General features: G+C 43.9%; 2 protein-coding genes across 2 annotated transcripts; one reads left to right on the top strand and one right to left on the bottom strand.

Annotated features, from left to right (window-relative positions):
* Positions 1-2369: 2369 nt before the first annotated feature.
* GL218_08307 (Archaemetzincin-2) lies at positions 2370-3752 on the bottom strand (the record flags this gene model as incomplete). Its single annotated transcript, XM_033585106.1, has 1 exon — positions 2370-3752. The coding sequence occupies one exon, from the start codon at positions 3750-3752 to the stop codon at positions 2370-2372; it is 1383 nt and encodes a 460-aa protein (XP_033440648.1).
* Positions 3753-4557: 805 nt separating this feature from the next.
* On the top strand, positions 4558-5046 carry GL218_08308 (Acyl-coenzyme A thioesterase 13; the record flags this gene model as incomplete). Its single annotated transcript, XM_033585107.1, has 1 exon — positions 4558-5046. One exon carries the CDS (start codon positions 4558-4560, stop codon positions 5044-5046), a length of 489 nt encoding a protein of 162 aa, XP_033440657.1.
* Positions 5047-12214: the final 7168 nt, after the last annotated feature.

Below are 12214 nucleotides of genomic sequence, written 5' to 3' on the forward strand. Positions count from 1 at the left end.
TACCATTTATATACCTTAAGTAATATCACGAGACTAAATGGTCAATAAGGAAAACTATGATGTTCTGGGGAAGTAGCGAGCTGCAAGGCTATATACCTATACATAAGGTTCCAGGATGCCTGACTCAGGACTAAGTCACGTAGATTATCTGACTCCGCCAGACAACTACGTGACTCCTGACCGTGACAAGTAAGTACCTGTATAGCAAGAATACGTCATCTCCGACATACTTAGGTAACCCTAAAGGTGTAAATAGATATAGTGAATCGGGACTGCATCATCATGACTGTCTGGTAAACAAAACCTGAGGAAGGCTCGAATCTCCGCACTCACAACCTCGGATCTTCGTTTTCATATATGCGACATGTAGTAAAGCCACTTACCTAATAGGTAACTGTCATGGCTTTCTGTAGTATAGCCATTCAATTATACAAAATATATAAATATTAAGGTAATTTGATACGGCATATTGTAGTTATAGGTATTGTCTCAGGCTACCTTCTATGAATATTTTACCTATAAGCATGTTTAAGGCTGCTTATTAAATATATGTGATATCTCTTCAAGTCTTTGCTTCCATCTTCATATTAAAACACGTATAGTTTTGCTCAATAAGTAGCAAGAAACTCGGGCATCTATTGCAGGTAAATATCCGTGAATTACTCAATACGTGTAAGTATTCGAATAAGATTAGTTAGATACCTTAGGCACATAAGTTATCCCGTTCACTACTGGGTTTAGCTTAAGCGGCCTTAAACCATGATTCAAATTTTGTTAGTTGTCAGAAGGACATGAAAAAAATATAGCGCACTTACTAGCATAGTCGTCAGTACGTGAAGGTGCGCCGGCTACATTAGCGCGTCAGGTTAGGAGGCGGACATGATCTCGAAGGTCACTTGATGTGAATAAAATCAGCCATTGTGCATCTGTAGTCAACATGCGAAGCTTTGGTTGGCTCATTATATTTGCCATGCCGCAAAATCTATTCAGGCGGATATTTCGCATCCATAGGAGAACGCCACACTTCCATGTTGATACGATGCAACATGAGAAGTAAGCAACGTTAGCGACAAGATCTGCCCAATGGCAACTGGCTCGTATCAAGAATCTTTATTTTAGAAAATATCAATATTGTACAGTGAAGTTTTATAAGTAATTATAATGACCATATATCGCAGATTTAATAGCAATTTGACGCGAGCATGCTTCGGGGTACTAGATACCCATCACAGGTTAAGGCCCTCCCGAACACTCCAATATAGCAATTCAGGTGATCAACACTAACATTGTATATCCTATGGCATTCTCTTTCATCAAACGATATGCAAGTCACCTTCGTTCAGGGTCATTGTCCTTTACAATAGATGGGTCCACATCTTTATCAAATCACTTGTAAGTACACCTAGTTAAGAGTAGAAGCATTCACTTTTATAATCTATATTAAGAAATGATTAATGATTCGCAGTCGATACTACAATAGTCTTAGAAACCCGCTTACTCTAGTGAGGCGAGATAGTCCTAGATATCTAGGTACCTACCTACCTATATATTAATGATCTCTAAGGTGTTTCCCACCTTTCTAGTATCGGCCATCTTCAGCTACTACATTGGTTTACCTTGTCTAGCTCATTAAACAGAAGATCATGGCACCTGCCAATGCAACAAAGATCTACGCCAACATGTCCGAAGGAATAAGAGATTTCAGACCATCGGGTCCTTCTCTACTGAAACAGACTGACAGCACTCTCTTAGTTCTCTGCGCTTTCTATGTACTAGTTGCTGGTGCCATCGCAGCCTTTTTCGTCACAGATCGAAGGAGGATCCGGCAACGTATGAGGAGGAATTTGATCTAGCAATGTAGATTACATTGAAGATTGCCCATAGATAGGCGTGCCAGTTTCTTCTAGTGTTTGTATTATCTATGGCTTATAGTTAATTACGATTCACGAATACAGGCACTTCTTCTCCTAAACATATCGAGCTGTATGGTCTTTTGTTGGTCTGTTTAACCTACTGACTCTCTAGGTGGGCAGATAAAAAGGCAACCTCTACTCTCTGCCTGTGTATCAACGGAGAGGTCCTAACTTCGGTCGATTTTTTCTTTCGGCTCCGAATTTCGGCCAAGCATCTCCGCTTAGGAAATACTGGTCCCAAGTTATCCCTCACATATATTTTAATAACTCCAGGATGCTGGTGACGAGTTTTGATTAACATGAACAAGCGGTCTAATATTCAAAAGCCTGGCTTTATTAAATTATAGTGGGATATTAATGGCATTCTAATACGAGTGGTTATACTAAGTAATTGGGTCCAATAAAAATGACAATTAGCTCCTATATAGGTGAATAGAGTACAGCTAGATCCTCTTATTACATTTGTTGTTCAAGGCCTTCAAGCCTTGCACGCAACCAAGCTCCGTACCCAGCAAACATGCCAACGTGTTCCCACAACTCGCAGAAGTTCGCCAGTGATTCATATCGCTCCTTAATGTATTCTTCCTTACCATCCTCATCCCGTCCTTCTAATTCACAAGCAATTGCGTAGGAAACTTTACTTAAGCATACGGGACATAGATAGGGGGGTTGTCTGACATCTTCCGCTATCCGCGACGAGCCCTGCATAACACAAGCATAATAAACGCAATGGTCCAAACCAAGGCAGTGACCAAGCTCATGTACCACCGTCCTTGCAATTCTAGAGAACCACAGACCCTTTCGGTCCTCCAGAGTTAAGGGCTCTTTAAGACTTCTTGCTGCCTCCATGGCGACCCATAACGGCCCAGACATAGTTCCCCCCTCATTGTTCTCCCTGGGGTGTAGTCGGAGACCCTTTACCGTACCTGCGTCGTCGACATAGGACTTGCAATGAGAGGCAGGCCACATGTGCGCGAAATCGATTCCAGCATGGCTATCTAGAGCGGGATGATATCGTGCAGTAGAAACTACCGACACGCGGTTGCCTCCATATGCTCTACCACAGCAGAAGTCATCATCCTCGTCCTCGTACATGTCGTGATCAATGAGTAGAATGATAGAATATGCTTCTTTAGGCACCATTTCGATAGCGGCATCAAGAAGATCCTCGAGATTTAACTGTCCTCCAAAAATTCCATCCGGAGATGGCCTCGTGCGAATGCGAGTGCAGTTATTACCTGCGAGAAGCCCAACATACTGAGTCCCGTTGCTTGGCTCTGCCGACTTCTTTGGCTCCGTCCACGGAACGAACTGCAACTGGATGGGAAATGCTTCAACAGACAATCTATGGTAAAACGCTCTCGTATACTCGACGGCATGATCTGACGGCGGTTCTAACTTCCCACTGGCCAATTTTGGACTCTTTTTAACCTTTGGCTCCAGCCATTTCTTCATATAATCCACGCCAAGCGTGATTTCAGGCGTGTTCGCAACATACAACGTCTTGCGCTTTTTGTTAATTTTGCGGTTCTTGCGTAGCGGTTCATTAAGCCATGATCGGAACGACTGAGGTGGATATTTGGGGTCGTTCGCCAGTTCATCATCGGGCAGAACCAGCGGGCCTGGGAATACATCGGACAGTTTGCTCGTAAATTCTTCTGTAAGTTTCTCCAATGATCCAGCTTCCTGGCCTCTTACAGCCAGCGGATTTCGACCTGACTTCGTTGTCGCAGCCAACCTTCGATCAGGAGTAGGCCATTTGTATCCAACTTCTTCGGCGTATGCTGAAGGTTCTAGCTGCAAAGCTTCGTGAATACAATTTTGTCGAGCTCTTGACATCTTTCCCGGCGTGACGAGAAATATAGACTTATATTAAGTTAACATTATCTTGCAACTAAGTTTAAATTTTGACCCTTGAATGCGAGGACAAGAATCAATGGCGACTGTTGCCTAGTTTGACCTTTATGCAGAGGTTATTGCCAACAATTTATTTAATTATACGCTAGAGTATTTATTCATCTATCCGGTTTGCTTCTTCTTTGGACCCCTTCATTGACGACGAGACACAATACAGCTTTCCTAGCATGAGCTAAGTCAGATTTGCTATGGTAGTGTCTGATAGGTACTAATAAAGACCCTATTTACTTAACATTAATACATCTAACTACTATTAACTACCTAAAGTAATCTAACTAATTAAAAGATTGTCATATCTTGTACTTAGTCGCCATTTGTTTTATTTTATTCTTCCGTCGTGATAGATTAGCTAAGTTTAGGTAGTTAAGCTTGATCGACCTCCTTTTGACCATTCATCTCATCTCATGAGCTTTGTCTGCTTATCTAATAAATGCTAAATGTATGCCAAGTGGCGATGAAGTTCTTCACTGTGAAGCAGTTGGTACACAGTCTTTTTTTCTTTCAGCCAGCTGTTTTATCTTCGTGTCGGACCGCCAGTACCACACTTCTCAACAATTTCTCACTTCTGTTGAACCTTCGTACTGGAAATATTGCTCACCTCAACTACACCGAAGGTTATTGGGTCTAGACCTATCAAGCTAAAACTTGATATACACTTATTGAACGCATTCTCTCTCCAAATCACCAACGATATTAAACTATTTACGTGCGCTATCAGCTTGGCGCCATGGGGTCCGTTGAGCAAGGGTCATCGGTAGTGGAGCCCAGCAAAGATGAAGCTGTTATCAAATCCCATATCGAGCAGCTCACCGCAGCACAGTTACCCAACTCAGCCATCTACAATTTCCTACTTTCCGATGTGCAAATCCGCTCCGCCTCGAAAGGGTCAATGACGGCGCGTTTGACACTCACCCGGAACCATATCAATTCGGGCGGTGGCATCCACGGTGCCGTCTCTGCTGCTATCGTTGATTGGGCTGGCGGCATGGCAATCGCTACATGGGATTTACGTCACCGTACTGGCGTCTCAGTTGATATTCATGTCACGTATTTATCGTCTGCCGCGGAGGGCGATGAGATCGAGATCACTGCTACAGCCGATAAGGTTGGTGGCACCCTGGCATTTACTCGCGTCGTCATCTACAAGGTTGTCGATGGTGAAGCCGGCCCAGTCATTGCGAACGGTTCGCATACGAAGTACGCCAAACAGCGGTAGTGATGTCGGTCGTTGTATCGCGGGGCTTGTGTTTTAACTGTTTCTTTTTACCTCCGGGTTTAGAAAAGAGTCTATATGTCGCGCTGTTTTAGTATGATACCAAGACGCACTCGTTGACTAAGACAGAAGGTTAGTCTGGTCGAGGCTGAGTGTACGGAGGAACTAGATCTGGGATCTGAGACCATAGATGCCGACTGACTTTCAGGAGCAGGCGCGATGTCTACTGGATGTTGTTTATGACAAGACCCCAGCTTAGAACTTCTAAATAGGAGCTCGGTTTTATTAAAACTAGACAAGATTCCACCATTGGTAATATTTGTACCACAACATTACCCTTAATTTGTGTTAGCATTGATGTGAACAGTTCAACTCTATCTTATACGTTAGATTCTTACTAGCTTGTCTAGGTAATTAGTACTATCTATATTGAATGATATCCAACTAGGTACTCACTTCTTTCAGGACAATGCCGTTAACCAATTAAGCAACCTGATCGCAACTTAGGTTGAGTTTTATAATTGGTTATCTTCTTGGTCTAGCCTACTTAGATAGAGGATACCCTTGTAGTAAAAAGCTCCCATATTGTGTTACGACATGTCCTATCAAAATCCCTACCACCAGTGAAAAATTCCGGGGCCAACCAGCGATGAGGCCATGGTGGATCGGGATGTTAATTTATTGCCATACTACTCATATTCATTCATCCAAGTACTAATGCTTCACGGTTGAGTGAAATAACCACAGTTACCTATATGAGGTATAAGTTAATAGGTGTAGTCACTTCAAAGCAAAGCATCGACTGCCTTCTGCTCTTCCCCTAACATAAACTAAGAAATAAATTCACATATAAGATCAGGAACTATAGGGTACCAGGAGTTCTTATACGTCATTAAAGGTTACCAATTAAGCTTCATGGATTAGGAGGTCAGACTTAGGGATGATACTTGTAGTAACAAAGAACATCATCTATCATTGGGAGAATAGTCGTTTCAAAAGGTCTAAGCAAAAAGTTATCTTATACTATTCGTCTCATCCCTTCTATAACATCCTTAACCAGAGCCTGTCCCATAACGTTGTGCATATTTCATTGGGGAGCCATAGTCACTTCCAAGCTTATCTCACCTTTATCTTGTCATCTTCCCCTAACTCATGAATTAATCATCATATTAGAAATCATTTATTAGAAACACTTTCTAGAATTTCTCAGGAGTTCCATGAGGCTTAGCTCGCATTGCGCTAGACGCTCCAAACCCATGGGAGCGCGAGTCCATTTTGAGTTATGTACCTAAGACCAATATATTTCAAGGCCTCCTTTGCTCTATACCCTCGAAGTCAGCTGATAAATTAAAAGCTGTTCCTCATGTAAAACGAAGCAAGTTACCTAGGGACATGGTGTCTTTCTATATCCTTATATACTATAAGGGATACTTGTTGGGAAGCACCTATAGCCGTTTAGGGTTAGGTTGAATCAGATAGAGTATATGCTATACTATCTTGATAACTCATAGATATTGATAGGCACGAACCGAATACACCAAGCTAGTTACCCTAATAACTACTACCGGCACACCCGGAGCGGAGCTGTCACGGCACTTGAACGTCACGGAGAAGGCATTGGGAAGTGGAGTTAGGGAATAAGCGGGGGGGCGGGATCCGTAGGATCAAGATCGCCCGAAAGTGAACTGACAGCCAACCGCCGCAAGCGTGGTCAGTTTCGTATGTCTGCTAGGACACATTGGATAGGGTAGTTTTAGACGTGGAATGTATGTAGACCAGGTCTCGTATTAGGTAAATCGAGCAAACTACCGGGCAACACTAGCGGTGGAGGACCCTGTCCTCCCCTCAATGCCAGGACAACTACTACGAGGTGGAACGAGACACGTCGAGGTAGGCTCCGGGACAAAAATTGTTACTCTGGATAGTCTTTGGGCCATCCGGCTTCTAGAACTCCCTTGCTTCAATGATCATCTATAGAAGCTACGGATTAGGATATTCTTAATGTAATGGTGATGTGCATGAATAGTCTCGAGTGATGCGGGTGATCATTTCCAGAGACTCTGTCCGAGAACTCTCTTTTAGAGGGCGTCGATATCGTGAGCAATGCCGACCACACGCCAAATGTGTTTGTAGTCTGGCTACCTGCGCATGATAGCACCCACACCCGCACACTCTAAACGGCGACGTGCTTCTTGAACATGTGAAGGAAGAAGACGTGGCTGTTGACGAGACGCATTACCTACTCCTCATCAATATTCGACAGGTATGCCTAACTTGGTAGCACATGAAAAAAAGAACGTCTTTCGACTAGAGGCCTGTATTCTAACTACTGCGGGCTACTATGTTTGCTCCTGGGTTGTTTTTAATATCCTTCTTTCTGTGCATTGAAGTTCGACCGGAACTACCGGTACATATGCCCGGGAGGGACAACGCATGAGCGGGAACGATGTGATGACCCTAGTGATTAGCGGTCCTGCACCCCCTTCGCTGATGGCGTGAGCTCCCAGATCCCCGATGTAGGAATCGATGGGAAAACTTCCCCAGACTGGACTACACGTAGCTAAGCGGGCTCTCCCCAAGATTTGGGCTCTATTGGGAGTTAACGACTAGGCCTAGGTGCATCGAAAGTCCCACATGAATGAAGCTGCTTTCCTGAGCCGCTTCGTATCTTTGCAGTTGAAGCAATGCGTGTGTGCGTGTCCTTTTCTAGATCTTCAAGCTGTAGGCAGTGGCAAGGGTAATCCACCCACACAGTTCCCTATACTGTACGCATTAAGCAGTACTAGAATGTATGCTGCTAGCGACCTGCTGTAGGAAGTAGTTTAGGAAGCACGACTCTGAGCGGCATAGAGAAGAGGAGTCACCTCAGTGAGTGATAGCAATATGCACCATCCTGGACCTTTGCGGCGAAGGTATCCGTTAAACATGGGCTACGACGAATCTTCCACGCTGTAAGGACGGCTATCGTTGACCAGGGGGGTGATGGTGTAGAGGAAAGCCAACTCGGGTGGATTCCAGAGCTAGTAGGCTTGGAAGTCTGCAGTCCGTCTTGGTCGACGAATAGGCACTACCCTTCTCTATAGGGAAAATTATGACACATGTATGTTAGGGAATAGACCGCTGACAAGAATGCCCCTGGTTCATAATCGGTGTAACGGTGAGCTGGTGTGTCTCGCCATGTTGAAGAATAAGAGAGCCGTCGCCGGTCGTCGTCCAATCGTAGGGTTTTGCGTAAGCCCACTTGTCGGTCAGCTTCGACAAATGATATGGCTGGAACGCTTCTATCTATCTAAACGCCTAAAATCGATGGTATGTCTCCGATCAAGAGACAGTCGGTGGAGAAAAGTCCTCTTTTCTTCTTCTTTCGTACTTATATTAGGTACATACTTCGTACATACCTAGGTGTACATTTCAGGAGACAGATATGTATTTACGTTACCTACCTAAAGTATACGAATAGCATGATGCTAGAATGATGTCCTATTGTCAACAATACGCTGTAGATCTGTGCGTTGTGCATAAGTATTGCAATTTTCTGATTCTCATTAGAGCTTGTAGCTCACGCTTAAAAAGATAGAACAAGCATCATGATCATTCAGCTCGCATATGTATGACCAGAAATAGAAACAGAACAGCTGCAGAATATCAATTTAGGATAAGAATGGAACTATGCCCCAGGCGTGATTTTAAAAGAGAAGGCAGATAGAGTAGGTCATGGGCAATCTGTACCTACAGTAGAGCTTACAATAGCTACAACAGACATCCTGTGCCGCAGGTGGAGTAGCCTACAGGATGGTGTTATAGGTAGGTAGGTAGGCAGGTAGTATTAACTAACGCAGGAGCACGCAGTTCTGCGGCGAGGCAAACATGGTGGATTATGGATAGACTTGATCAATCAAACACACAGGCTTCGCATGTAATTTCGCTGTTTGAAACGCGAAGCAGCTGTCATGACATTCCCTGTATAATATAATATAACTTTTTTATTTCAATGTGCCCGGGATCATCTTATTATAGAGGAGCGTTATTGCTGAGTTTGTGTCTCAGGTCCAGATATTAACTACGCCGCTTTGTCACCTTATGTGTTTGGCTACTGTTCTGTCTTGGACGTGTATATAATGAACTACCTATATGGAACTGGGTAGCCAATGCGTTAATTGTATTTAGTAGATACCCAAGGCCTTTCAGGGTGTAAGGGTGTAAGAGTACCTATATATACTGTCATCATATGTAGAATATTGGTGGGGAATAGAAAGCCCTTGATATCTTAAACGTGGAAAGGGATCGCGGGAGCGGGAGGTCGAGATTACGGGTAGCGGAAACGAGATACTAGTACGAGCAGGGTTAAAAAGATTCTAGTTGGCTCTTGATAGTTTGGTCCTTGGTAGTCGGCGAACTGGGCATTAAGTGTCCTGCCGCTTTTGGACAGGATAGGGTTCCCCGGCTCTACTTTCAGCCAGTCTTCCGGCCGAGAGGAGGACAAAAAAAAAGAGAAGGAAAAAAAAGCTTGCGGTCAGATTCTGCACTTCACTCAAAGCATCAATAACACTGGGACCTATTCATGGACGTATGTAGTACTATGAAGGTGGGACAACTCAGCACATGGCACCTGCAGTAGCGACTGCATCTCAGCAGCAGGGTCTTGTATGCCGCTGTAGGTATCGTTGTATTGTCAGAGTCGGAAAGGAACACCGCATCCGCTATGTTGGCGGACCGGGTGATGGCAGACGTTACAGCGCACGTGGATTTAGGGAACAGGGTAATGCCGTTGACGAAATGCCGAATTTTTTTTCCTTTTTCTTTTTTTTTTCTTCTCTAATCCCACGCTGAATTTTGCCCGGGTGTATTACCTGCAAGAGTAAACTAATAAGTGTCATGTTAATGCGGCTTATATCAGGCAGGCTGTTAATATGTACCTTGATGTACTCACGGTGGGTTAATACAACACCATCCATGGTTAATTGTCTTATGGTATGCGGAGATCGAAAAAGAGACAGCAGGGAAAATGAGAATGACGGACATCTGATACAATGACATCCCTGACTTGAAATGTCGTGTAGATAATAGTATATGGATCGTATTAATTAATTATAGCAAGGGCTGCTATAATTCATCAGTCAATGCTCTATGTATTTGAGCCGAAGCCTCTTTTTTTTTGACATGCGCTCGGTTAAGACAATGAGTTGTTCTGATTGGATATGCCGGCAGGATGGCGTCGATATCGTTTGATAGCTTTCAAGCTTGCCGGATTTAGAAATAAATAGTATTTGTCTGACAATGGATTTCTAAAAGTGAGCATAGAAAACGCCTCTTCGTCATAGGGGTCTGGTCATAATTAGCCCGTTTGCCAAATCTGGGGTCTGGTCCATGGCGCTGGGAGCCAGAAGGGTGTTCCGGATACTTGACCGGCCTGTGCGTTTGCATCGGACTTAGAGCCTAGAACGAGCCAACATAACGATACTACGACTTCTAGTACGGTGTATATGATTTAAGACTCTCTAAAAAGTTTATTATAGCGTCTAGTAAAACACTGCCTAATTCAGCTAACACTTTCATATTAGAGGTGGCCTAGCGAGGATCGTTTCAGGTAAGAGTTGAGCGAAGCGATCGTTGGCTCCGTAGTAGGATGGTGGGTTGAAAAGCTACGCGGCTTTTCCTTATCCGTCCTTCGCATAATGCCGGTATTCCTAGCAGCCACAGTAAGATGGTTGGTTAATAATAAATACCTATGTAAATCTACCTACATATGTAGAGAGGAATCTCATGTCTCGAAGGGGAAAGAGTGTAACTATACCCAGGTATGTATCAGCTTAGAGTTAGGTAGTTGTGTGGACTATGGCGTTGTTATTTATCTACATGTACATAATAAGCACGTTTTCAACGGTCGTTAGCTATGTTAATGATCTACTTGTTAGAACCTAGTACCCTGCAACATCGTCATGGCGTAGCGTCATTGATGGCGACAATCTACCGAAGGAGGCGTTACTAAGACGAGATGAATATTTGAGATGGGATGAGCACCGGGGATTGAGCCTGCTGGGGTTAAAGATGATGCCAGGCTGTTGGTAACAACCTGTTACGCGGTTTGTAGAAGAATCTCGTGGGGGAGGTCCCTTGATTCCGAAGGTCGAGACGAAAGACAAGGGGGGGTAAGTTTCCGTCTGACTTGGCATTCTTAGATCCAGGTAAAACATTCGCAGGATACACCACGGCGGTAACAGGCTTGATTAAGCTAGCATACATATAAAGAGTTGGTACTACTATGCGGCTTATATACTATAACTCATCGCGAACCATGGTCGGGCGATCCGTGGAGTCTAATGTAGGTACGGCAACGGAGTATGTGTGTGTGATCCCGTCTCAGCTTATGTGTGGTAAGTTCAAAATAATACAATGTAGAGATAGCCTTACATGACCACGGTCTCTTCAACTTTGGCTAGCATCTCATCATCTCACCATCTTACCATCTTACCATCTCCATCTCACCTTAACTCCCCCAACCCCAGATCGCGGATATCAATCTAAAAGCGGATGAGGATCTAGACTGAACCGTGAGTTCTGATCATCTGGATGCCAGCTCCAGAGTTACCAGGAGACGCGCGAGGTTAAACATTGGTTTCGATAAGGCACCCATCTCTTAAACCGGGAGTCTAGAAGATGTGGCGGCAGGGATAATGACAAGAGTAACATGTCATGTTTTTGTTGGGCTGATATTGATTGACTGATTGATTGATTGATTGCATAGTATTGCAACAATGCGCGAGTCCATACAATTTGCTGTAGCTTCATACCATAGGTAGTAGAGCTCAATTCGAATATTAATACGGCACATGGCAGTATATAACGCACAATGGCTTACATCTGGATATAGCATTTGGCCCATCAAACCTCTGGTTGAGAAGTGAAGGCCGATCCCCCACTTCAAGCCACTGACTTGTCATATACTTATGCCATACCCCATACTGGCGGTGTACGCATAGAGAAGATTTTGCATCGTCTTCTCGGCTTCAACATATGTAAGGTATACATAGGTATATTATATCTTAGGTACCTACCTTTGAAGGTATGGACCTATACAGGTATGTAATGGATCTAACTTACTTATTACCACCTTTAAAAAGAGTATCCTCATTCTCATCATTATAATTATCATCATCCCTCTTACACAGGT

Source organism: Daldinia childiae (assembly GCF_008694065.1).
Source record: "Daldinia childiae strain JS-1345 chromosome Unknown Scaffold12, whole genome shotgun sequence".
In the NCBI taxonomy this organism is placed as follows: Eukaryota; Fungi; Ascomycota; class Sordariomycetes; order Xylariales; family Hypoxylaceae; genus Daldinia; species Daldinia childiae.